At 38.4% G+C, this 26,738-nt stretch overlaps 6 protein-coding genes across 6 annotated transcripts; 4 read left to right on the plus strand and 2 right to left on the minus strand.

The window, feature by feature from the left end:
* The first annotated feature begins 1,926 nt into the window (after positions 1 to 1,926).
* LOC106082224 (cathepsin L) lies at positions 1,927 to 3,005 on the plus strand. Its single transcript, XM_013244614.2, has one exon. The coding sequence runs from the start codon at positions 1,927 to 1,929 to the stop codon at positions 2,944 to 2,946; it is 1,020 nt and encodes a 339-aa protein (XP_013100068.2). The 3' UTR covers positions 2,947 to 3,005.
* Positions 3,006 to 6,516: 3,511 nt separating this feature from the next.
* LOC106082225 (cathepsin L-like) lies at positions 6,517 to 7,536 on the plus strand. The gene has a single exon (XM_013244615.2). It carries the CDS (start codon positions 6,517 to 6,519, stop codon positions 7,534 to 7,536), a length of 1,020 nt encoding a protein of 339 aa, XP_013100069.2.
* Positions 7,537 to 8,831: 1,295 nt separating this feature from the next.
* Positions 8,832 to 9,783, minus strand: LOC106082228 (chymotrypsin-1). Its single transcript, XM_013244617.2, has one exon. The coding sequence runs from the start codon at positions 9,781 to 9,783 to the stop codon at positions 8,905 to 8,907; it is 879 nt and encodes a 292-aa protein (XP_013100071.2). The 3' UTR covers positions 8,832 to 8,904.
* Positions 9,784 to 14,183: 4,400 nt separating this feature from the next.
* LOC131994627 (chymotrypsin-2-like) lies at positions 14,184 to 15,397 on the plus strand. The gene is made up of 2 exons (XM_059361378.1): positions 14,184 to 14,913; positions 15,327 to 15,397. Exons 1-2 carry the CDS (start codon positions 14,184 to 14,186, stop codon positions 15,395 to 15,397), a joined length of 801 nt encoding a protein of 266 aa, XP_059217361.1.
* A 1,220-nt stretch (positions 15,398 to 16,617) lies between these two features.
* LOC106082229 (putative uncharacterized protein DDB_G0271606) lies at positions 16,618 to 21,606 on the plus strand. The gene is made up of 2 exons (XM_013244618.2): positions 16,618 to 16,632; positions 20,668 to 21,606. The coding sequence occupies exons 1-2, from the start codon at positions 16,618 to 16,620 to the stop codon at positions 21,604 to 21,606; spliced, it is 954 nt and encodes a 317-aa protein (XP_013100072.2).
* Positions 21,607 to 24,786: 3,180 nt separating this feature from the next.
* Positions 24,787 to 25,831, minus strand: LOC106095483 (chymotrypsin-2). Its single transcript, XM_013262720.2, has one exon. The coding sequence runs from the start codon at positions 25,766 to 25,768 to the stop codon at positions 24,917 to 24,919; it is 852 nt and encodes a 283-aa protein (XP_013118174.2). The 5' UTR covers positions 25,769 to 25,831; the 3' UTR covers positions 24,787 to 24,916.
* Between the last annotated feature and the right edge of the window lie 907 nt (positions 25,832 to 26,738).

Genomic DNA, 26,738 nt, shown 5'->3' on the forward strand with positions numbered 1-26,738 from the left:
GTTAGGCCCTTCGATAGCCTTCTTCAAATTCATCCAGATTGGTAAAGATTTTTATATAGCTACCATATAGACCGATCCGCCGATTTAAGGTCTTGAGCCCATAGAAGGCGCCTTTAATTGTCCGATTTCGCCGAAATTTGGAACAGTGGGAAAGTGAGTTGTGTTAGGCCCTTTTTTGAACTTGGTCTATGGACCGATCTCTCGATTTGAGGTTTTGGGCCCATAAAGGGTGCATGTATAGTCCGATTTCGCAAATTTGGGACAGGGAATTGTGTTGAGCCCTTCGACGTCATTCTTCAATTTGTCCCAGATCGTTTCAGATTTGGATATAGCTGCCATATAGACCGGTCTCTCCTGACCCATAAAAGGCGCTTTTATAATCCGATTTCGCTGAAATTTGACTCAGTGACTTATGTTTGGTTTTTCGACATCTGTGACTTATATTGTTCAGATCGGTCTATATTTGGATATAGATACCAAAAAGACCAATATTCTGATCTACAAAATTGAACAATGGTTTGTTCTTATTAGACCACTCAATGTTCCGAATATTTCGACATAGCTACTATGATGGCATAAATTATGCATTTTTAACCAGATTATGATGTAAGGTGGTTTACATATATATCCAAGGTGGTGGGTATCCAATGTTCGTTCCAGCCGAACTTAACGCCTTTTTACTTGGTTTTTGATCACTAGCACTGTCCTTACCCTCCAACCCTCCCCCAGAAAATTTTATGAATTACTCTGAGAAACAAAGGAATACTAACTACGGACTCCTTTACTTTGACCACCCACACAAACGAAAAATGGACCCTGATCTGTACCTGGAATTTCCAGTCTGTTTATAAAGAAGGTGCAATATACGCACTGGCGGATGTATTGGAGAAGTACAAAGCAGACATAACCGCATTACAGGAAGTGCGATGGACCGGGAATGGCGTCATAACAATACCAAACGGTGACGGACGGTGCCATGACACAAGACATAAATTTGGCTATGAATTGGCTATGGTCGGAGATTGAAACACCTTGTCTCCAGGTTTAATCCGGTGGATGAGAGGCTGGCCACAATCCACATAAAAGCCAAATTTTTCAATATCAGCCTTATTTGCGCCTATGCTTCGACGGAACACAAGCAGGTGCAGAAGAAGGATATTTTCTACGGGTGTTTAGAAAGATTACAACCGCTGCCTTGCCTATGATATTAAAATCCTTTTAATGCAAAAATATAGTGATGGAAAATATTTTTTTTCGAGTAGTCGGAAATTGTAGCCCCCACGAGTAGGACTTCAGGTCCTAGGATGAAATTTGTAAACAAAGTAGACATTTATATTACATTTATGGTTAAAACATGAACTGTACCCTGCACCACTTCTATGCACACTACATCACAGCCATCTTCCGATTTGAGGTTTTAATCCGTCAGAAGATAGCCCATAAAATAGCACAGCGGTCCAAATTAGTTTGTAACCCATGTACACATATGGACTCGGAAAATCCTTTAATTTTTGGCAACATTTCTGTACTGAACTTCTAATTTGGAAAATCTTCATAAAAAACAAAGTGTTGGTAAAGCATTTTAAATATTTCCCTTAGGTCCATTAAAGTCCATGAGCATCAAGCAAATTATTCATTGAATATTCGTGGAACAGCCTTGAAATCCAGGAAATGTAATTTTCAAGATTATAGCCTACCTTATAATCTATTTTAAATCATATTTATTACGAATATGATTCAGCCTATAAAGGTTAAGACAGCAATTACAGAACAAAGAATTTGTATGCACTACAACTGAAATTACTCAGACGTAAAGGTTTCTCAATGGGTATTTAAGCGACATCATCATCAACAAGAGATACAGTTAAAACGAAGAGTCTGAAGTGAAAGTACGGAGTGAATTAAAAAAAGTGTTGAAAAAGTGCTATGAATCCTTCTATCTTGGTCTTTTTAGCCTTAGTGGCTTTGATTCATGCCGCGCCTCCTACCAGCAACATTAAGAGCCAATGGCAAACCTTCAAGTTGCAGCACCATAAACAGTTTAACTCGGAAATTGAAGAACGTATTCGCATGAATGTTTTTGAGGAAAATCATCAGAAAATCCTCAAACACAATGAACTGTATGCCAAAGGAAAGGTATTCTATAAATTGGAATTAAATCAATTTGCCGATCTGATGCAGCATGAATACAAATCAATGATGAATGGCTTCAACCACACCGCATATAAGGCGGCTATGCATAAAGGTTCGATGGGCAGCACATTCATGCCTCCTGCCAATGTCGCCCTCATGGAAGAGATGGACTGGCGTAGTAAAGGTGGTGTAACTCCCGTCAAAAATCAAGGTCAATGTGGTTCCTGTTGGTCTTTCTCCGCCACTGGGGCTTTGGAGGGCCAGTATTTTCGAAAATCAGGCAATTTAGTTTCGTTGAGCGAACAGAACTTGGTTGATTGCACTACCTCATATGGCAACAATGGTTGCGGCGGCGGATGGCCCAGCAGTGCTTTTCAATATATTGCCGACAATGGGGGCATTGACACTGAGGATTCCTATCCCTATGAGGCCATCAATGATAATTGCCGTTACAATGCCAACTCCGTAGGGGCTACTGATTCAGGATTTGTTAGTATTCCCCCAGGCGATGAGGAGTCATTGAAGCAAGCAGTAGCCACAACAGGCCCTGTCTCCATTGCCATTGATGCCTCACTGCAATCTTTTCAGTTTTATAGCGGAGGTGTTTATTATGATCCCTCATGCAGTTCGGAGAATTTGGATCATGCAGTCTTGGCGGTTGGCTATGGGACTGATAGTGCATCAGGTCTAGACTATTGGTTGGTGAAGAACTCTTGGGACAGTACATGGGGTGACGGAGGTTACATCAAAATTGCTCGTAATCAAGGCAATCATTGTGGTGTTGCCACTGCTGCTTCATTTCCCACTGTGTAGCGAATATGGTGGATAAGAAAAATGTGTGTCTCATAAAAGAGTTTGCAGTAGTTTTTTAATGTTCTTTAACCAAAGCCAAATATATGATGTATAGTATTATTGTATGTTTTATTTTACTGAAAAAATTTTGTTTATTCAGGTCGAATAAACAAAAATTATAAATAAATAAATGAATAAAATTATTTTATATACCCATGTTCAAATAAACCTAAAATAAAGATAACCAGTAAGAAAAGGCAAAAGTCGGGCGGAGCCAACTATATAACACCCTACACCCACACTACAATTGTAAATTCAGGCAATACATAAATATATATGTATATGAGAGCTATATCTAAATCTGAACAGACTTTCAAACTGATCGTTTGAAACTTGCTACTCCAGCCATATAAGTGCAAATCAGGCGATACATATATATGGGAGATATATCCAAATCTGAACCGATTTTGACGAAATCTTGCAGATATATTGGGATCAGTAACAAAACTGTCTTTGACAAATTTTTTGCTGATCGGTTGAAAATTGTGGCTACTACGGCCATTTAAGTGCAAATCGGGCGATACATTTATGTGGGAGCTATATCTAAATCTGAACCGATTTTGATGAAATATTTCACATACGTTAATGTCGGGAACAAAACAATTCGTGCCAAATTTTGTGCAGGTCGGTGGAAAATTGTAGCTACTACGGCCATTTAAGTGCAAATCGGGCGATACGAGCTATATCTAAATCTGAACCGATTTCGATGAAATGATGCGGATATGTTAAGATCAGTAACAAAACAATCGTGCCAAATTTTAGGCAGATCGGTTGAAAATTGTAGCTACTACGGCCATTTAAGTGCAAATCGGGCGATACATATATATAGGAGCTATATCTAAATCTGAACCGATTTTTACCAAAATTAATAGCGTTCGTCCTTGAGCCAAAAAAGTGATATGTGCAATATTTCGTGATGTTTGGACAACAAATACGACCTGCACTTTGATTTCAAGAATATGGACTCACAGACGGACGGACAGACGGACATGGCTAAATCAATCAGAAAGTGATTCTGACCGACTCAGAATATATCTATATAGCAGCTATATATAAAAAGTTATTCAAGTTAAATCAGCCATATTAACACATGGGGCGAAAAGTCAATAGGATAATATGTAAATGGCGTCACAAACTCCAAGTCTATAAAGAAGGGGGGGGGGGGGGGGGGGGGGGGGGTTAGTAAGGTTAGTTTAGAGATTTTAAAAACAATGGACTTGAAGAAATTTCCGGTCTGGATTTATTATTGCTATTTGATGAGGATAAAAAACCATTTAAGTCAAGTTCTGGCTTGATAACGTTATTCAGATCAAGGCTGCGGAGGCGGAATAGGGAAAATAATCTAAAACAAGTAAAAAGGCGTTAAGATCGGCCCGGCCGAACTTTGGATACCCACCACCTCGGGTATATATGTAAGCCACCTTTCGTGTAAATCCGGTGAAAAATGTATACCTTATGTCACATAGCAAATACTAATAAGTGCAAGTCATTGTTCAATTGTGTATAACAAAATATTGATCTTTTAGTAGCTATATCTAAAAATAAACCGATCTGAGTCATATGTCACTGTGTCAAATTTCTGTGAAGTCGGATTATAAATGCGCCTTTTATGGGGCCAAGACTTTAAATGGAGAGATCGGTCTATATGGCAACTATATTCAAATATGGACCGATCTAAGCCAAATTAAAGAAGGATGTCGAAGAGAGCCTAACACAACTCACTGTTCTAAATTTCGGCGACATCGAACAATAAATGCTCCTTTTATGGGCCCAAAACCCTAATTCGAGAGATCGGTTTATATGACAGCTATATCCAAATCCGGACCGATCTGAGGCAAATTGATGAAAGATGTCGAGTGGCCTAACACAACTAACTGCTGCAAATTTCGGCAAAATCTTTCAGTAAATGCGTCATTTATGAGCCCAAGACCTATAATCGAGAGATCGGTTTATATGACAGCTATATCCAAATCTGGACCCATCTGGGGCAAATTGAAGAAGACTGTCGTGTGACCTAACATAACCAACTGTCCCAAATTTCGGCGACATCGGACAATAAATGTGTCTGTTATGGGCCCAAGACCTATAATCGAGAAAATTTGTCTATATGGCAGCTATATCCAAATCTGGACCGATCTGAGCCAATTTGAAGAGGGATGTCGAAGAGCCTAACATAACTAACTGACCCAAATTTCAGCAAAATTGGATAATAAATGTGGTTTTTTTGGCGGCTCCAAGTAACCAATGGCCAACATCAGCGTCTGGTTAGGGGCGGCTAAAGACGAGCGTCCGATCTTGGAGCAAGCAGCTCGGGACATCGAGGCATACCTTTGCGATTCCATATAACCCACACGGTCGGGGCACTGGGCCAGCAACCCTCCCCCGGAAAATTATAACCACCACTCTGAGAAACAAAATAATAGGAAAAGAGGACTCCCTAACATTGACCACCCACACAAACGAAAAAGGGACCATTATCTGTACCTTGAATGTCCGTACTCTTTATGGAGAAGGTGCAATATACGCACTGGCGGATGTAATGGAGAAGTACAAAGCATACATAACCGCCTAACATGAAGTGCGATGAACCGGAAATGACGTCACAACAACATCAAACGGTGACGAATGGTGCCCTGAATTTGGCTGTGGAATTGTGATTGGTGGCTGGTGGATGAGAGGCTGGCCACAATCCACATAAAAACCAAATTTTTAAACATCAACCTTATTTGTGCCTATGCTTTGACGGAAGACAAGGAGGTGCAGACGAAGGATATTTCCTACGGATGATTAGAGAGAGAATAAGACTGCTGCCCCGCCCATGATATAAAAATCATTTTAATGCAAATATAGTAATGGAAAAAATCTTCTTCGAATAGTCGGAAAGGGGTAATGGGTTTGGTCGTAGGACTTCAAGTCCTAGGATGAAATTTCTAAACCAAGTAGACATTTATATTACATTTATGGTTAAAACATGAACTGTACCCTACTGTGCACACTGCATTACAGCCGTCTTCCGATTTGAGGTTTTCAGCCGTCAGAAGATAGCCCATAACATAGCTCAGCAGTCCAAATTTGTTTGTAACCCATAACTCATGTACACATATGCACTCAGAAAGTCCTTTAATTTTTGGCAACATTTCTGTAATGAACTTCTAATTTGAAAAATTGCTATAAAACAAAGTGTTGGTAAAGCATTTTAAATATTTCTCTTAGATCCATAAAAATACATGAGATAAAAAAAAAATCTTCATTGAATATTCGTGGAACAGCCTTGAAATCCAGGAAATGTAATTTTCAAGATTATAGCCTACCTTAAAATCTATTTTAAATTATATTTATTAAGAATATGATTCAGAGTTAAAACAGCAATTACAGAACAAAGAATTTGTATGCACTACAACTGAAATTACTCAGATGTAAAGGTTTATCAATGGGTATTTAAGCGATATCATCATCAATAAGAGATACAGTTAGAAGGAAGAGTCTGAAGTAAAAGTACTAAGTGATAAAAAAAAGTGTTGAAAAAGTGCTATGAATCCTTCTATCTTGGTCTTTTTGGCCTTAGTGGCCTTGATTCGTGCCGCGCCTCCTACCAGAAACATTAAGATCCAATGGAAATCCTTCAAGTTGCAGCACCATAAACAGTATAACTCGGAAATGGAAGAACATATTCGCATGAATGTTTTTGAGGAAAATCATCAAAAAATCCTCAGACACAATGAACTGTATGCCAATGGAAAGGTATTCTATAAATTGAAACTAAATCAATTTGCCGATCTGATGCAGCATGAATACAAATCAATGATGAATGGCTTCAACCACACCGCACATAAGGCGGCTATGCACAAAGGTTCGATGGGCAGCACATTCATGCCTCCTGCAAATGTCACCCTCATGGAAGAGATGGACTGGCGTAGTAAGGGTGGTGTAACTCCCGTCAAAAATCAAGGTCAATGTGGTTCCTGTTGGTCTTTCTCCGCCACTGGGGCTTTGGAGGGTCAGTATTTCCGAAAATCAGGCAATTTAGTTTCTTTGAGCGAACAGAACTTGGTTGATTGCACTACCTCATATGGCAACAAAGGGTGCACCGGCGGTTGGCCCAGCAGTGCTTTTCAATATATTGCCGACAATGGCGGCATTGACACTGAGGATTCCTATCCCTATGAGGCCGTCAATGATAATTGCCGCTACAATGCCAACTCCGTAGGGGTTACTGATTCAGGATTTGTTAGTATTCCCCCAGGCGATGAGGAGTCATTGAAGCAAGCAGTAGCCACAACCGGCCCTGTCTCTATTGCCATTGATGCCTCACTGCAATCTTTTCAGTTTTATAGCGGAGGTGTTTATTATGATCCCTCATGCAGTTCGGGGTATTTGGACCACGCAGTCTTGGCGGTTGGCTATGGAACTGATAGTGCATCAGGTCTAGACTACTGGCTGGTGAAGAACTCTTGGGGCACCACATGGGGTGACGGAGGTTACATCAAAATAGCTCGTAATCAAGGCAATCATTGTGGTGTTGCCACTGCTGCTTCATTTCCCACTGTGTAGCGAATATGGTGGATAAGAAAAATGTGTGTCTCATAAAAGCGTTTGCAGTGTTTTCAATGTTCCTTAACCAAAGCCAAATATATGATGTATCGTATTATTGTAATATTGTCTGTTTTATTTTACTGAAAACCAAAACTACTTGTATACAGGTCGAATCAACAAAAATTATAAATAAACAAGTAAAAGCGTGCTAAGTTCGTCCGAGCCGAATCTTATACACCCTCCACCATGGATCCCATTTGTCGAGTTCTTTTTCCGGCATCTCTTCTTAGACAAAAATAAAAGCAATATCAAGATATGGTCCGGTTCAGAAGCTCAAGAAATCAAGTCCCCAGATCGATTTATATGACAGCTATATCTGGTTGTGGACCGATTTCAATCATACTTGGCACAGTTGTTGGATATCGTTACACAAATACTTCGTGCTAAATTTCATTCAATTTGGTTAAGAATTGCGTCCTCTAGTGACTCAAGAATTCAAGACTCAAGATCGGTTTATATGGCAGCTATATCAGGTTATTGACCGATTTGAACTTAATTTAGCACAATTATTGGAAGTTATAGCAAAACACGTCGGGCAAGATTTCGTTCCAATCGGATAAGAATTGCGCCATCTAGAGGTTCAAGAAGTCAAGACCCAAGATCGGTTTATATAGCAGCTATATCAGGTTATGGACTGATTTGAATCATACTTCACACAGTTTTTGGAAGTGATACCGAAACACCATGTGCAAAATTTCAGTCAAATCGGAAAAAATTGCGCCCTCTTGAGGTAAAAAAAGTATATTTGATTAAAGTTCATTCTAAGTTTTATTAAAAATGCATTTACTTTCTTTTAAAAAATCCGCAATTACTTTTTGGGCCACCATATATATAGTTTATGGGGTCTCAGACGCATATTTCGAGGTGTTACAAACAGAATGTCGAAATTAGTATACCCCCATCCTATGGTGGAGGGTATAAAAAAATAATGGCGATAAGCCTTCCTACTTCAAAGAAATTATTTTTGAATTATTATTTCTATTTGATATATTTTCTACAGACAAAACATAATACAGGGCCATGTCTTTTTTTCATCTCTGTTTTTAGACTACTTACTTTTAAAAATATTGCCACACGGCCAGACATCAAGGTAAAGTTAAACACTGTCAGCACATACTTCTTAGCCGGAAATTAACATGTCGACATGCTAAATACAAATGGAATGATGAAAATAAGAAATCGGCATTTGGTGGTTGGTACAAAAATAAAGCACATAATGATTTATTTTGATTTCATTACTTACAAAACAACACCAAACTTAAACCAAACTTTATTATCAAAAAAAAAAAATTATATAAAATAAAAAATGATAACACAATTTAGTTTTTAAACCTTAAGTGGTTCTTCGACATCCCTTGTCTTTGTGATAAAGGGATAATTACTGGCATAGCATTGGCAGGAACGACAATTTCCACTCATTACCTTGCGGATCCAATCAAGGTAGTAAAAGACATTAGCATGGGCATCTGGCAAGCCAATGGCACAAGGCATGCCCCAGTTAACCAAACCGTACAAGTAGCCATTGCTGACCAAGGGACCACCGGAATCGCCATGGCAAGAACCTTCGGCATCACGAGTAAAAGTGCAAACATGACCAACATCCAACATCTCAGTCATTGCGGGCATTTCGCCATCAAAACTGTCATAGCACTTCTTGTAGGTGATGAATTTCGTATGTAGCTTCATCAGATTTTCGGAAAGATCACTGCCAAACTCAGTACTACCCCAACCGGTTAGAATTAACTCATCGCCATCTTTAAGAGGTTTTACCGGCAGTGAAATAGGTTGAGTACGTTCATTGAACACAATCGGTTTGGTCAGCAGCATCAAGGCAATGTCATTATGAAACGCAGGATTATCATAGTTGCAGTGAGTCCAGTATTCTTGTACCTCGTAGGTGGCACCGGGTTCATAGAAAACATTGGTACCAGTTATGACACGTAGATAGGGTGGGTTGTAGCCGAAAACACAATGAGCTGCGGTCAAAACCCAACGATCTGATATAATGGCTCCACCACACATGTGACCACCAAACATGCCTTGCAGCGATATTTGATATTTGGCAAAGCCCACCTCAGCTACTTCACCTCCCACTACTCGCCCCTGATTACCATCTCTTTGGTTGGTGAGTTTGCCCACCAAACGTTTGGCATTGCTGGCCGAAAGTCCCAATAAGACCGCGTAGATTATGTATGCGACTTTCATGTTGTCTAACACTTCTCTGGTTCGGATTTGAATGTGGAATGCCTGAATATTCCATAAACGCTTAAGTGACCACTACGCTTCTCTAATCAAAGTCTTGATATTATTTAAAGTTCTTATATTACATTATGTATTGGCTTATCGATTTTTTATGTGCTCCGATATCTATATTGGACATTTAATAATGGCGTGAAATTGGTCTAAATGAAGATAAAATCGAGATTGTGAATCAGAGTCAACACATATTGGGTTTATAACTGTTTTTAAGGCATATCATAATTTGCCCATTTTTTGAACAGGCTCCCATTGGTATGATAAAAACATGAACAAAATTGGATTAAAAATTGACACACTTACCTCAAAACCATGGAACGTATTGTGGACACCATAATAAAGAGTATGACATCCAGCGAACTGCTCAAATACAAACAGCATGCCTATGTCAAGGGTTGGTGGAGGTCGGTGGAGACTGACCTGCTCGAGGTTGTGCATAAAATAGAGAATCGTTCGATGCCAAAACGTACACACTGGCGGTATGTATTGACATCGAGGAGGCTTTCAACAATGTGCGGAGCGACACACTGATCCAATCCTTAGACCAGTACCGGGTATACCCGGTCCTTAAAGACTGGATAAACCATATGCTAAGGAACAGGTGGATAAATTAAAAAGCTTAGCTAAAATCTTCCGGATTGCGGATAGTGGAAAACTTCGTTTTTATGCGGAGTAGCTGCAAATGCGGCCGCGGAGAGTCGGCGATTTAGAGGGGAGAGTCTTCTAAAACGCCGACTCTCCGCGGGTACACCCGGTCCTTAGAGAGTCGGCCGACTCTCCGCGGCCGCATTTGCAGCTACTCCGCATAAAAACGAAGTTTTCCACTATCCGCAATCCGGTAGCTTTTAGCTAAGCTTCCCGTGATTACGATGAACTCCACACAAGTCGGAGCTCTGAATGCCAGCATGTGTGGTACTCATAGTTATCCCGTTTCGGCCGGAGCTATTTTGCGAAAAATTTAGCAGTATGCATATTGTTGGGCTATAAAGAATTGGCTTGATAAAGGCTTTCAAGCCAATTTCAAACTTTATTCAGCTGGGCTAAATAAGTTTCTCTATGGGAAAACTGTAATTCAGCTTGACTTAATGAAAAATTTCAGTTTCGTTTCATTGATGAATGAGTGTTACAAAATTTTAATGAATGAAGGGTTTTTTCCGAATTTCCATCGGTAGTTTGAGATATTAAAAAGTAAATCTCCGACACACTTTGAGGTATTTCATTCACAACATTTTTAAGCTTTTACCATGATGACAACTATTGTTAGGAATTTAAATAAAATGACCTACTTATAACATATTTGTGATTCCGTATCCCCCAAATGAGACGACCTTTACAAATCCATCACCGTCACTTTTTATACTCTACACCAATACTGTGGTACAGGGTATTATAAGTTAGTGCACTTGTTTGTAACACCCATAAGGAAGGGAGATATACCCATTGATAAGTATAGCGATCGACTCAGAATCACTTGCTGATACGATTTAGCTACGCCGTCTGTCTGTCTGTCCATGTTAATTTGTGTACAAGCTACAGGTCGCAGTTTTCATCCGATCGCCTTCAAATTTAGTATAGGCTTGTTTTTCGGCCTTGAGACGAAGCCTATTGAAATTGGAAAAAATCGGTTCATATTTGGATATAGCTCCCATATATGTTCGTCCGATTTGGCAGAAAGGATTTTCTTATGACTCTCGACATTATTGATGAATTTCATAGAAATCGGTTCGGATTTAGATATAGTTCCGATTTTCACTCCTAGAGCCACTGCAAGCGCATTTATCAAACAATCTTCCCAACACTTCGTACAACGCTTTCCTAGACGACTTTCTCAATGTCTGTAAAGTTTTCCCGAAATCGGCTCAGATTTAGATATAGCTCCCATATATATGTTCATCCGATTTGCAGTAATATTGCAATAAAATGGTCATTTGTTAACCGATTCTCTCGAAATTTGGAAGGAAGGATTTTCTCTTGACTCTCGACATTACTTGTGAATATAATGGAAATCGCTTCAAATTTAGATATAGCTCTCATATATATATATATATGTGTATATATATATATATATATATATATATATATATATATATATATGTATATATATATATATATATATATATATATATATATATATATATATATATATATATATATATATATATATATATATATATATATATATATATATATATATATATATATATATATATATATATATATATATATATATATATATATATATATATACACATATATATATATATATAAGAGCTATATCTAAATTTGAAGCGATTTCCATTATATTCACAAGTAATGTCGAGAGTCAAGAGAAAATCCTTCCTTCCAAATTTCGAGAGAATCGGTTAACAAATGACCATTTTATTGCAATATTACTGCAAATCGGATGAACATATATATGGGAGCTATATCTAAATCTGAGCCGATTTCGGGAAAACTTTACAGACATTGAGAAAGTCGTCTAGGAAAGCGTTGTACGAAGTGTTGGGAAGATTGTTTGATAAATGCGCTTGCAGTGGCTCTAGGAGTGAAAATCGGAACTATATCTAAATCCGAACCGATTTCTATGAAATTCATCAATAATGTCGAGAGTCATAAGAAAATCCTTTCTGCCAAATCGGACGAACATATATGGGAGCTATATCCAAATATGAACCGATTTTTTCCAATTTCAATAGGCTTCGTCTCAAGGCCGAAAAACAAGCCTATACTAAATTTGAAGGCGATCGGATGAAAACTGCGACCTGTAGCTTGTACACAAATTAACATGGACAGACAGACAGACGGCGTAGCTAAATCGTATCAGCAAGTGATTCTGAGTCGATCGCTATACTTATCAATGGGTATATCTCCCTTCCTTATGGGTGTTACAAACAAGTGCACTAACTTATAATACCCTGTACCACAGTATTGGTGTAGAGTATAAAAAGTGACGGTGATGGATTTGTAAAGGTCGTCTCATTTGGGGGATACGGAATCACAAATATGTTATAAGTAGGTCATTTTATTTAAATTCCTAACAATAGTTGTCATCATGGTAAAAGCTTAAAAATGTTGTGAATGAAATACCTCAAAGTGTGTCGGAGATTTACTTTTTAATATCTCAAACTACCGATGGAAATTCGGAAAAAACCCTTCATTCATTAAAATTTTGTAACACTCATTCATCAATGAAACGAAACTGAAATTTTTCATTAAGTCAAGCTGAATTACAGTTTTCCCATAGAGAAACTTATTTAGCCCAGCTGAATAAAGTTTGAAATTGGCTTGAAAGCCTTTATCAAGCCAATTCTTTATAGCCCAACAATATGCATACTGCTAAATTTTTCGCAAAATAGCTCCGGCCGAAACGGGATAACTATGAGTACCACACATGCTGGCATTCAGAGCTCCGACTTGTGTGGAGTTCATCGTAATCACGGGAAGCTTAGCTAAAAGCTACCGGATTGCGGATAGTGGAAAACTTCGTTTTTATGCGGAGTAGCTGCAAATGCGGCCGCGGAGAGTCGGCCGACTCTCTAAGGACCGGGTGTACCCGCGGAGAGTCGGCGTTTTAGAAGACTCTCCCCTCTAAATCGCCGACTCTCCGCGGCCGCATTTGCAGCTACTCCGCATAAAAACGAAGTTTTCCACTATCCGCAATCCGGAAGATTTTAGCTAAGCTTTTTAATTTATCCACCTGTTCCTTAGCATATGGTTTATCCAGTCTTTAAGGACCGGGTATACCCGGTACTGGTCTAAGGATTGGATCAGTGTGTCGCTCCGCACATTGTTGAAAGCCTCCTCGATGTCAATACATACCGCCAGTGTGTACGTTTTGGCATCGAACGATTCTCTATTTTATGCACAACCTCGAGCAGGTCAGTCTCCACCGACCTCCACCAACCCTTGACATAGGCATGCTGTTTGTATTTGAGCAGTTCGCTGGATGTCATACTCTTTATTATGGTGTCCACAATACGTTCCATGGTTTTGAGGTAAGTGTGTCAATTTTTAATCCAATTTTGTTCATGTTTTTATCATACCAATGGGAGCCTGTTCAAAAAATGGGCAAATTATGATATGCCTTAAAAACAGTTATAAACCCAATATGTGTTGACTCTGATTCACAATCTCGATTTTATCTTCATTTAGACCAATTTCACGCCATTATTAAATGTCCAATATAGATATCGGAGCACATAAAAAATCGATAAGCCAATACATAATGTAATATAAGAACTTTAAATAATATCAAGACTTTGATTAGAGAAGCGTAGTGGTCACTTAAGCGTTTATGGAATATTCAGGCATTCCACATTCAAATCCGAACCAGAGAAGTGTTAGACAACATGAAAGTCGCATACATAATCTACGCGGTCTTATTGGGACTTTCGGCCAGCAATGCCAAACGTTTGGTGGGCAAACTCACCAACCAAAGAGATGGTAATCAGGGGCGAGTAGTGGGAGGTGAAGTAGCTGAGGTGGGCTTTGCCAAATATCAAATATCGCTGCAAGGCATGTTTGGTGGTCACATGTGTGGTGGAGCCATTATATCAGATCGTTGGGTTTTGACCGCAGCTCATTGTGTTTTCGGCTACAACCCACCCTATCTACGTGTCATAACTGGTACCAATGTTTTCTATGAACCCGGTGCCACCTACGAGGTACAAGAATACTGGACTCACTGCAACTATGATAATCCTGCGTTTCATAATGACATTGCCTTGATGCTGCTGACCAAACCGATTGTGTTCAATGAACGTACTCAACCTATTTCACTGCCGGTAAAACCTCTTAAAGATGGCGATGAGTTAATTCTAACCGGTTGGGGTAGTACTGAGTTTGGCAGTGATCTTTCCGAAAATCTGATGAAGCTACATACGAAATTCATCACCTACAAGAAGTGCTATGACAGTTTTGATGGCGAAATGCCCGCAATGACTGAGATGTTGGATGTTGGTCATGTTTGCACTTTTACTCGTGATGCTGAAGGTTCTTGCCATGGCGATTCCGGTGGTCCCTTGGTCAGCAATGGCTACTTGTACGGTTTGGTTAACTGGGGCATGCCTTGTGCCATTGGCTTGGAAATATATATATATATATATATATACATATATATATATATATATATATATATATATACATATATATATATATCGCCCGATTTTAACTTCTAGAGTCACAGCAAGCGCATTTATTGACCCATCTTGCCAAAATTTTAATTTTGCAAAACGCTTTCCTCGACGACTGCCACAGTGTCTGAGAAATTTGCTCGAAATCGGTTCAGATTTAGGTATAGCTCAAATATATATGTTTCTCCGATTTTGAGAAATATTGCACCAAAGTGCTCCGTGTTTAAGCGATTATCTCGAAGTTTGACTCCTGTCATTATTTCTTATGGCTTTAGACATTACTGGTGAATTCCACAGAATTCGGCACAGATTTAGATATAGCTTTCATATTTATGTATATCGCCCGATGTTCACTTCTAGGATCACTGCAAGCGCATTCATTCGCCAACATTGCCAAAATTTTCACAACGCTTTCCTCCGCACCTACCTAATTATCTGAGAAGTTTGTTCAACATCGGTTCAAAATTAGATATAGTTCGCCAGATTTTTGGTAATTTCCAATAATGTTGTAATTTGTCAACTGTACAACAGTTTGAACATATTTGCTCGAAATTTGATACGGATTGTTTAATAACACATCTGAAAATATCTACCGAGGTCGATCGATATCGGTTCACAATTGGATAGCATAGCTCTCACATTGTAATTATAGGGTAGGTGTAGGGTATTGTATAGTCGGCACCGCCCGACTTTTGCCTTTCCTTACTGATTTATTATTGATTAAATGGGAAATATTTTGCGACAAAATAACTTCCATTCGAGTCAATTAAGAAAATAAAACAAATTCACGACATCTTTTATTGCCAAATCCAAGAAATTCAACTCTAAGCTCAAAGCTAAGCCCCCCAAAGCTGAAGGTGATAAAAATTAATACAAATTTAAACAATTTAACAAAATGCAATTTCATTTCTCGCATCTCTGATGCCAACTGGAGAACAATAAAATTTTATGCAAATTTAGTTTTTGTGTTAAAAAAATTCAAATTCACTCAATCAATGATTACAAAGACTACATTTTAATTGTTTTAAAGAAGACGCTTTAAACAAATCGCTTACAAATCAGTCAGAAAATGAAACAAACAGAGCGAATCGGACGATCCCCGAACTTTTGCTCTTCCAAAAACCCCAACGAATTTATTAGAAAGGCCTTAGGCTGGCGGTTGACGTTCATTTACTTTGCCCACAAGAAGAAGAAGAAAACCCTTTGGAAAAAACTCCAAGTGTTGAGCTGGCTGTAAATCCAACAACGAAATGAAAAAAAGTTTTGATCACATTTAAAAGGCTGTGGTTTTCGTTTTGGTTTGGTTTTTTTTATTTGTTGAGACAATAATTTTGATAAGCTGCTAGCAGATAGACAGAGATGATGAGATAATGGCTCATTTTTGGACACTCGTCGTCTTGTCGTGTAATAGAGTGTGGAAAATGTGTTACGCTGATCTTTGGGGACGATCTTTTCATTCATTGATTCATCCATCCACTTTGTGTTTCTTTTGGGAGTTTTCGTTTGTTGTTTTTTGTGGCCCGGTTTTTAAGGGCAGTATATAAACTGATGGTCACTTGGTGATGGGTCATCAGTCATCTAGCATCAGTTCAACAGTTTAAGCCCACAACAGCTTTTCTAACTAGACAATAACTTCAGCCTAAGCATAAACATGAAGATCTTTGTGGTACGTTAAAGTGCGAAGAAAAAAACCTTGTACAAATTTTAAATAGCATAAATATCTTGAAACGTATCATAAAAATGAGTGAATAATGAATTAAAGATACAAATATGATATAAGGACTAAAACCTCCTAAATGGATATTAAAAATGGACTACATTTGAGTGATAGTGATTTGAGTGATCGGATTGGCTATAAAAATGGACTAAAGTGAACTACATATTTATATCAAAAACAAGAGCAAGCATATGTAATAAAGACAACGAATTCTTGCCATATCACATAGCCAGCAACTTGGATCTTCTACTAACCTTACACAATATTACGTCATAATACTTATATCGGCAAAAAGTTGAGCCAAACATTGGTCTTGCTTTACTTTCGTGCAAGTGCAGTGTTCTGTTAAGATTTTTACTGCAAAGTTGTTGTGCATAGTTATCGATATCATGCGATAACAAGTGATTGTGAACAATTAAGAGCGTGCTAAGTTCGGCCGGGCCGAATCTTATATACCCTCCACCATAGATCGCATTTGACGAGTTATTTGCGCGAAATCTCTTTTTAGGCAAACAATTGAATGCTGAACATTGAAGAAGTCATTGTGTTCCATTTCAGTCCATTCGGATAAAAATTGCGCCTTGTTGGGGCTCAAGAAGCAAAATCGGGAGATCGGTTTATATGGGGGCTGTATCAAGCTATAGATCGATTCAGACCATATTGGACACGTAAGGTCACGTTGAAGGTCATGGGAGCAGCTGTTGTACAAAATTTCAGCCAAATCGGATGAGAATTGTGTTTTCTAGAGGCTCAAGAAGTCAAGATCCCAGATCGGTGTATATGGCAGCTATATCAGGTTATGCACCGATTTTCACCATACTTAATTTAGTTGTTGAAAGTCATAACAAAACACTTCATGCAAAATTTCAGTCAAATCGGATGAGAATTGCGCCCTATAGCGGTTCAAGAAATTAAGACCCAAGATCGGCTTATATGGCGGCTATATCTGGTTATGAACCGATTTGAACCATATTTAGCAAAGTTGTTGGAAGTGATACCAAAACACCATGTGCAAAATTTCAGTCAAATCGGACGAGAATTGTTCACTCTACAGGCTCAAGAAGTCAAGACCCAAGATCGGTTTATATGGCAGCTATATAAAAACATGGTCCGATTTGGCCATTTACAATCCCATCCGACCTACACTTATAAAAAGTATTTGTGCAAAATTCAAGCGGCTAGCTTTACTGCTTCGAGAGTTAGCGTGCTTTCGACAGACGGACGGAACGAGGGACAGAAATGGCTAAATCGACTTAAAATGTCATGACGATCAAGAATATATATACGTTATGGGGTCTTGGAGGCATATGTCGAGGTGTTATAAACAGAATGACGAAATTAGTATACCCCCATCCTATGGTGGAGGGTATAAAAACACTATGATTAAGACTTTAGCAAATCAACATTTCAAAGCTAATTTACGCTATTGAAAAATGTTTGATTGGATAGTGATATCATCTTTTCTGACGCAAACACACTAGTGTTGAACATTAATGAAACGATGCTGCACATGATTACGTTTTGAGTCATAAACCATTGAGCCTAAAAATCGTAATGGTCGGTAATATCAACAAGTGGATTAACTGCACATCGTAGAGGCTAATGCAACCCGACCATCTATATGGTGGCTTAACACAGAAGTAGATAAATTTTCAGTTGTCCTTTCTTAGTGTAGATTTTTAAAGGCAGATTAACAGATAGATACATAGATATAGAAATCAATGTAGTGACTAAACCAGTATGCCACCGTAACATCAAAAAAAAATGTTCAGCAATCGAACTGCACTATTTGATTTGTGAAAAGTTTACTCCTGCTCCGCAATGGCAAGTTCATGGGCAAATTTACAATTTACACAATGATTGACGAAAAAAGTTAACCCCTTATAAAGGGTGATTTTTTGAGGTTAGGATTTTCATGCATTAGTATTTGACAGATCACGTGGGATTTCAGACATGGTGTCAAAGAGAAAGATGCTCAGTATGCTTTGACATTTCATCATGAATAGACTTACTAACGAGCAACGCTTGCAAATCATTGAATTTTATTACCAAAATCAGTGTTCGGTTCGAAATGTGGTCATTCACCGTAACGTTGCGTCCAACAGCATCTTTGAAAAAATACGGTCCAATGATTCCACCAGCGTACAAACCACACCAAACAGTGCATTTTTCGGGATGCATGGGCAGTTCTTGAACGGCTTCTGGTTGCTCTTCACTCCAAATGCGGCAATTTTGCTTATTTACGTAGCCATTCAACCAGAAATGAGCCTCATCGCTGAACAAAATTTGTCAAAATTTGAACACATTTCGAACCGAACACTGATTTTGGTAATAAAATTCAATGATTTGCAAGCGTTGCTCGTTAGTAAGTCTATTCATGATGAAATGTCAAAGCATACTGAGCATCTTTCTCTTTGACACCATGTCTGAAATCCCACGTGATCTGTCAAATACTAATGCATGAAAATCCTAACCTCAAAAAAATCACCCTTTACTTATGGTAGGGTAATCTAGTTTAAATGATTCAATTATTTTAAATGCGCCCGAAAGTATGCCCCAATTTACTGTTGATACATTTACTTGTATTAGCCAAGTCACAAACCTAAAGGAGATAAAACTCAAAAATTATCTATTTGCATATTCCGCCACCTTATGTTTACTCAAATATGAAAAAGTTTTGCCGAAATTATTTAACGAATTTTTTATAGTGAGCGAGCGTCTAAATAAACCATACAGAAACATTGTCATAAAATAGTTTATTTCACGCTCATAGAAAAAAGTTTGCTGAAAATAGCAAACACTGTCTGCTGAATATTAGTAGTTAATTTTGCTGCTATTATAGCAGTAGTTCTGCTATTACAGCAGTAGTTCTGAAATTTCAAAGCAGCAGGCAGAATGCTGGAAAGTCAGTTGTATGCTGAAAATGAACGCTGCTTTATCATGAGGGGAAAGTAGAAGAAAAAATAAAATACAAATGTAAATGTTTGACTTAGTGGATAATTATAATCACAACTGAATGTATACTTTCCATATTTCTTTCAATTTAGTAACAAAAGGTCATGTACAAATTAGTACAGCAATAACAAGGCCTGCCGTCTCAGTGTACATCACACTGCTACAACAACAACAAAGACAACAAATTATGTTGGGAAAGTATATTACTAAAAGGAAATTACCTCATCAACAGATCCTTGCACACATAACCATTGCTACGAAGGTGGCGAAAAGTCTCGCGTGAATTATTTTACTCTGCACTGCCGTGGATACTGCTATTTGGTTTTTCTGATATTTTGTCTCTATCCGTTTCTCGTGTGTAGTAAAGTAGAACAACAACAGTTGAAAACAATTTTAAACAGGGAAATGCCGCATAAGTCCTGAATGCTTATGACGCATGTGTTCTGTGTATTGTTAAAAATATTGTGTGTGTATTGTTAAATGTCATTCGTTGACCTTCGGGCCTGCTCCTGAAGACCTAACTAGAGACAGAACCACAGCGTCATGTAGCTTGAGGCACATCCACAGATTTTATTTCCAGGAAGAGAGATAAACACATTGATAAGTATACCGATCCACACGGATTTTATGAAAATTGGTTTGCAGAAAGATATAGCTCCCATATATATGCTGTACCCAATTTCTAGACCCGTAATTGATATAATTGTGCACAGATTTTCCTGAAATTTGGCGCGAAATGTTTTGGCAACCAACTGAGAGATAGCGTCCATATACTTACATCGCCTAAATAACACTTTGTGAAAAAGTGTTAGGCATTATATAGTCGGCACCGCCCGAGTTTTGTCCTACCTTTCTTATTTGGTGTCACAAAAAGTTCTCAGCACAACAATATTTTGGATTTATTAAATAAATCGCTTTTTACGTAGTATTGTCCACATTCCATGATTACTTTATTCTCTGTGTATTTCTGTGATTAAATTATTAATCCTTATAAATTTTCTCTACTTCCTTTTCTGTATCTAATTTTAGACTATTCTGGTAGCATCTACCCTGGCCTTAGTCCATGGTTCTCCTCAAAATTATTTTGGTCAACAGAATAACATCATACCCAGCTCATTTCTTAAACCAAATTCTCAGTATTTGCCTGCACAACAACAACAACAACAACAACAGAACAACTTCCAACAGTTCCCACAGACCCAGCGCTATATAGTACCACAACAGCAACAACCACAACCCATTATTATGCGATTCCCCATGCCTGCTGATTTCCCCACCAATTTCAGTTTCCAACCTGCTGTGGCCGGAAGAACCAGCCGTCGCTTCCGTCCACGTCAACGCATTGCCAAAAAACCAATTGTTACCAAAAACTTTTTCATCCACTCGGCTCCCGAAGAAACACAAGCTGAAATTGATGAAGAATTGTCCCAATTGCAACAACAACCACGCAAACACTACAATGTCCTGTTCGTTAAGACCCCCAGTCAAACCAACAAGGCAGCAGCTTTAAATTTAGCCAAGGCCTTGAAGGAGGAAAAAACGGTGGTCTATGTTTTGGCCAAAAAAACTTCGGCTGCCGATTTGCAGGATGCCATACAAGAGGCTCCTCAGCACATTAACAAACCCGAAGTTTTCTTCATTAAATACCGCACACCCGAGGAAGCAGCCAATGCCCAACATCAAATTCAGTCTCAATATGATAGCTTGGGTGGATCCACCACCATCACCGATGAGGGTGTGGCGCCCAGCACCTCGGTCATTGGCTCCTTAGATGCCTCTGAGGAAGAGGAGGAGGAGGAACAGCAACAGCAATTGGCCAAGCAACAGCAAGTGCAACAGGAACCTCAGGCGGGGGACTTTGTGACGCAACAACAATCGCAATCGCAGCAATTCGATGAGCAACAGCTGGTGAATGCCATACAGATGGCCTCCAACAATGGCTATCTGCCACCATCGAATCAGTTCTAGGAGATCTTCAATGTTAGTTTAATATGTTATTTAGTTAGTTACAAAAGCTGTTACGATGATTGATTTCAATTGAGATGAGATGCAGAGATGCGAGCATCATTTTTGAGACCCAAATTCGTTCCTTTAGTTGTATCTATCGGAGAAATCAATCTGGTCCTTGTTGATTATGCGATGAAAATGCTACAGCCATTCTCTCGTACCTAAGTTTTATTTGTTATTTGTAGTTAAGTTTCACACAATTCATTAAGTTTTATACTTATTTCGCACAATCCATAAATAAACGCTTTGATGAAAAAATTCAAAGAGAAAAATTAAAAAAAAAAAAATTGTCATTTTGAATTTAACACTTAAATTTAAACCACCGTCACCTGATGTTGAAAGTTATAACAGAACACTATGTGCAAAATTTCAACCAAATCGAATGACAATTGTGGTTTCCGGTGCCTCTAGATCTCAAATCTAAAGATTGGTTTATATGGGAGCTTTATCAGGTTATAGACCGATTTGGATAATACTAACCACTGATTTTGGAAGTCACGAAAAAAAACTATGTGCTAAATTTTTGCCATATTGGATAGTAATTGCGGCTTCCAGAGGCTCAAGAAATCAAGTGGAAGGATAATTTTATATAGGAGCTGTATCCAAACCTTAACTGATATGAATGGATTGAGTGTGGGAGCAGCTCATACCATCGCGGTATAATCGAGGCGACGATAGGAAACCTGGAAGGAAGGGAAGAGTTTTCCGATCGGATACCTGAGATGAACCTTGAAGTCGAGTGCGAGGCACTGTTGTCATCGGCACAGTCTTGGATTGACAGAACTCTAGTATTGCCATCTGAAAGATCATGTTACACGGATGGATCAAAGCTAAAGGACAGCATGGGCCTGGGGGTTTATATTGAGAACCCAGAGACTGAGATCTATTTTAGACTGCCTGACCTGACGGTCCGGCAGGCGGATATCCGGGCGATCACGGAATGCGTGAAGTGGTGTGGATATAGCTGCTATATAGACCAATTTTCCGATAAAGAGTCAAATGCCCATAAAAACTTAATTTTTCATCCAATTTTGCTGAAATTTTAAACAATCAGTAGTTTAAGGCCTCCCGACATCTGACCCAAATATGGATCAGACCGGACTATATTTAAATATAGCTGCCATATAGAACGATCTGCCGATAAAGGGTCTGAAGCCCATAAAAACATTATTTTTTTTATCCAATTTTACTGAAATTTGAAACTGTGAGTAGTTTAGGCCACTTGCCATCCGACCCAAATATGGTAAAAATGGGACTGTATTTAGACATAGCTGTCATGTAGACCGATATGCTGGTTAAGGGTCTGAAGCTCACAAAATCTTTATTTATTACCCGAATTTGTTGAAATTTTAAACACAAAATTCAACAGTGACTTATATTTATAAGACCACTCAATGTGCGTGCCGAATTGGGGTGCATAAGTTATCCAATTTTCATAGAATTGTGACGAAAGGGGGTTTACATATATGCCCAATTTGGTGGGTATCCAAAGTTCGGCCCGGCCGAACTTAATGCCTTTTTATTTCTTTTATTCTAGACCTATACTCTCCTGTTAAAAACTTTACGTTTGAATGCCATATTATTTCCATGGTTTCTCCTGATGGTTTTCCCATCGCCAACATGTCCATTTTGGGCATAATTTTGTGGGTGGAATGGCTCACTTGTCATTTGGAGCGAAAGTTTTATATCAGATTTGTACTCTACTTTCAAATACCTTTTTTTGATATCCATATTGTATCAATCGGTTAACATGTCCATTTGGGTGGGGCATTAACCCTTAGCCTTAGACAACAAATTCGTGTTTTTAGGTTACTTTAAAATTGTAACAAAATAATTTGATTACATCGGTGCACCTTTTTTCCAAATAAAGATAAGGGCGTAGGTTCTACCCCCTTCCTTCCCCCTTTCGGGTAATGAAAGCTTAGTAGCTTACACCGAGCGGCTAAACTTTAAAGCAATATCGGTTCAGCCGCTTTTGAACTTATACGGAACATAACGGGTTTCCTAACAAGAGGTGTTATTTCAAATCCGACCTATAGAGGCTCAAGAGGTATATTCGGGAGATCGGTTTATATGGGAGCAATATCTGGTTGAAGACAGATTCGGACCATACTTTGCACATTTGTAGGAGGTCATAGGACAGTCTTGGTGCCAATTTTCAACCAAATCGGGTAAGAATTGCACCCTCTTGTGGGGTGCAAATCTCATTCGGAGATTGGTGTATATAGCAGCTTGATCTAAACGTGGACCAATTTGGACCATAAAAAAATCCCAAGCGACCAACAATAGTTAGAAATACTGGGGCAAAATTTCAGCCGCCTAGTTTTACTCTTTCGAACGTAACTCGGAATGACGAGAAACCTCTCTATCCTCAACATGTGGCAGTTTGGTGTGGTTTATGGTTCGGCAGGGTCATTGGACCCTACATTTATGAAAATGAGTGTGGATTAACAGTTACGATGAATGTATTACACTATCAAGAGATAACCAATGATTTTTTAATGGTCTGAGTCTTTACAAACAAACAAACCACAACAAGTTGAATCTTATATATAAAATTTAAGATGAACAGGATATGGATAGTAGCCGACCGTAGCCCAGAAGTTCGGCGTCATAGGCTGACAGGAAATAAATTGTTTTAAGCGGTGGTTATCACCCTCTAATGCTTGCGACATTTATGAGGTACTATGCCATTTAAAAACTTCTCTCCAAAGAGGTGTCGCACTGCGGCGTGCCGTTATCGGACTCGGCTATAAATAGGAGGTCCCTTATCATTGAGCATAAACTTCATTGGGACAGCACTCATTGATATGTAAGAAGTTTGCCCCTATTCCTTAATGGAATATGTTCATGGGCAAATTTGCATTTGCAGAATATGGATGTACATCTATTTTCTTATGTGAGACGAATGCCACATTTTCTAGGTGGAATTCTCTGGTAAAGAACACATTGTACAATACATTGGATAGCCGGTCAACATTTTTATTTCATTCCAAATAATATCGAAATCGTATTATGTTTAATGCCATATACCTTTTCTAAAAGAGGGTACATTGTTATCTTTAAAATTAATTTTAAAACTTTAGTTATTCCAGCTCATATGATTGATAAAAATACACACAAGAATATATTTTGTTTTCATTTTTTTTCATATATGCTTCTTTATTAAAATAATACTACATTTCGTTAAAAATAAAATTGTCCATTTTTGGCTTTTACACCTTTAAAAATTTGTTCGACATGGCTTTATTCACCCTCTACCACACTTCCATTAACATTGTGCACCACCATTCATGTTTGTCATTATCCAGTCATGATAGTAGGCAACACTGGCAAAGACATCAGGATATCCCACCGCACAAGCTTCACCCCAATTAACAATGCCGACCAATTCGTTTTTGGCCACATTGTATAAGGGACCACCTGAATCACCATGACAGGAACCTTGACCAGATTTGGTATCAGTACAAATGTGGCCTGCACCCAACCATTCGGAATTGCGGACACCAGCTTCACATTTGGCATGATCCATGTAACTTAATTCGGCACTTTGCAAAATGTCGGGAGTACGTCCCCACACCTTAATGCTGCCCCAACCAGAGAGTGTTAGTTTATCACCATCATTGAGGCTGTTGCTGGTGGCTAAATTCACAGGTTGTGTACGTTGATTGTAGACAATGGGCTTGGAGAGACGTATCAAGGCAATGTCATTGTGATACATGGGCTTATTGTGTAGACAATGGATTTTCAAATCATCCACAGCGTATTCAGCATCTGGCTTAGTCCAATTGACGGTACCGGTAACGACTTTCAGATATTGTTTGGGCCATTCCAAGCAATGGGCAGCCGTCAATACCCATAGGGGGGCTATTATCGAACCACCACAGACATGTTCACCAAAGGTATTCTGTATGGAGACCTGATAGGGTAAGGCACCTTCTGCCACATCTGAGCCTCCAATAACACGAACATCTTTTAAATGTTGGCTTATACCCTTCAACTGTTGCTGCGATATTCCACGACCTTGTGTTAACGATCCAAAAATGGCCAAGGCCAATACAACACTTAATATAAACTTCATTTTTTTTAAACTTCTAGATATACTTCTTGTTTCTTCTTTCATTCCTTTCTCTGGGAAAGTTAAAATGCTAATGTTTGCATTTCTTTGATTAACTTTTATTTTATAGTTAACACATATTACAGTGCGGTGAGGTGTTTTTATGGGACATTTACGATAATACCCCCGAAAATGACTGTGAACTATAGGCGGTTGAAGATAAGACGGTGGTTTTTTCCATGTGGGTGATCATGGTATTTAAAAAGTTACGGAAGCCTTTAATAGAAACCTATTCAACAATTATTGGCATACTGTGGCAGTCAGAATAACTTCTTCCGAATGAACCAGATAAGATATCAATGGACTATTTGTTCCTAGACAATTTTTTTTGAAGAGTTGTCAATACATTAGTCATTGCAGGTATATATAGTAGTTATTAATGTGCTTATACTTTCAGGGAATCCATATTGATTTGTTTTGATTTCTTGGTAGACGCTTTTTGTAAAGTCAACCGAACAAAGTCCAGACAAATTTTTCAATGTGAAATCTTGATTCATTTGACATAGATACTCTGAACTTTAAAATTGTATTTCTACTGATTTCATTGGTGTATATTTAAAAAATGACTGCAAGATGATCGTTTTCTATATCAGAGAGTGTTGACCTAGACAATTTTAGCTTTATGCAATATGCCAAAATCAGAGAGTGTTGACCTAGACAACTTTAGCTTTATGATATATATGCTAAGTTCCTGCCAAAATTGTTAGGTTTTTATTCTCTTGGTACGCTGATCTCAATTTTTGGTAGGTTTTTCCTACATATAGGGTAAGTGTACCACTGGTCAGTAGTTGAAAGATTTTGCCCTTTTCAATCCATCCTCCTTCCGGGGACAAATGTTCATCAATTCAAATGAAATTTTTTTACAAATCGAAATTTTATTTTGTTTAAGATGTATTAAACAAAAATTCTAATTTCTTTCATTAATTTTGTGAAATTTAAAATTAAAAAAAAAAAAGTGATTTTTCACTAATAGGCA

Source organism: Stomoxys calcitrans, chromosome 2 (genome assembly GCF_963082655.1).
Source record: "Stomoxys calcitrans chromosome 2, idStoCalc2.1, whole genome shotgun sequence".
NCBI classification, from domain to species: domain Eukaryota; kingdom Metazoa; phylum Arthropoda; class Insecta; order Diptera; family Muscidae; genus Stomoxys; species Stomoxys calcitrans.

Excerpts from the sequence above, each read along its gene's own strand:
- LOC106082228 (XM_013244617.2), bottom strand. The coding sequence starts at position 9,783 with ATGAAAGTCGCATACATAATCTACGCGGTCTTATTGGGACTTTCGGCC.
- LOC106082224 (XM_013244614.2), top strand. The coding sequence starts at position 1,927 with ATGAATCCTTCTATCTTGGTCTTTTTAGCCTTAGTGGCTTTGATTCAT.
- LOC106082225 (XM_013244615.2), top strand. The coding sequence starts at position 6,517 with ATGAATCCTTCTATCTTGGTCTTTTTGGCCTTAGTGGCCTTGATTCGT.
- LOC106095483 (XM_013262720.2), bottom strand. The coding sequence starts at position 25,768 with ATGAAAGAAGAAACAAGAAGTATATCTAGAAGTTTAAAAAAAATGAAG.
- LOC131994627 (XM_059361378.1), top strand. The coding sequence starts at position 14,184 with ATGAAAGTCGCATACATAATCTACGCGGTCTTATTGGGACTTTCGGCC. Across the intron at positions 14,914-15,326 it reads GGGCATGCCTTGTGCCATTG|GATCACTGCAAGCGCATTCA; the intron begins GCTTGGAAATAT and ends GTTCACTTCTAG.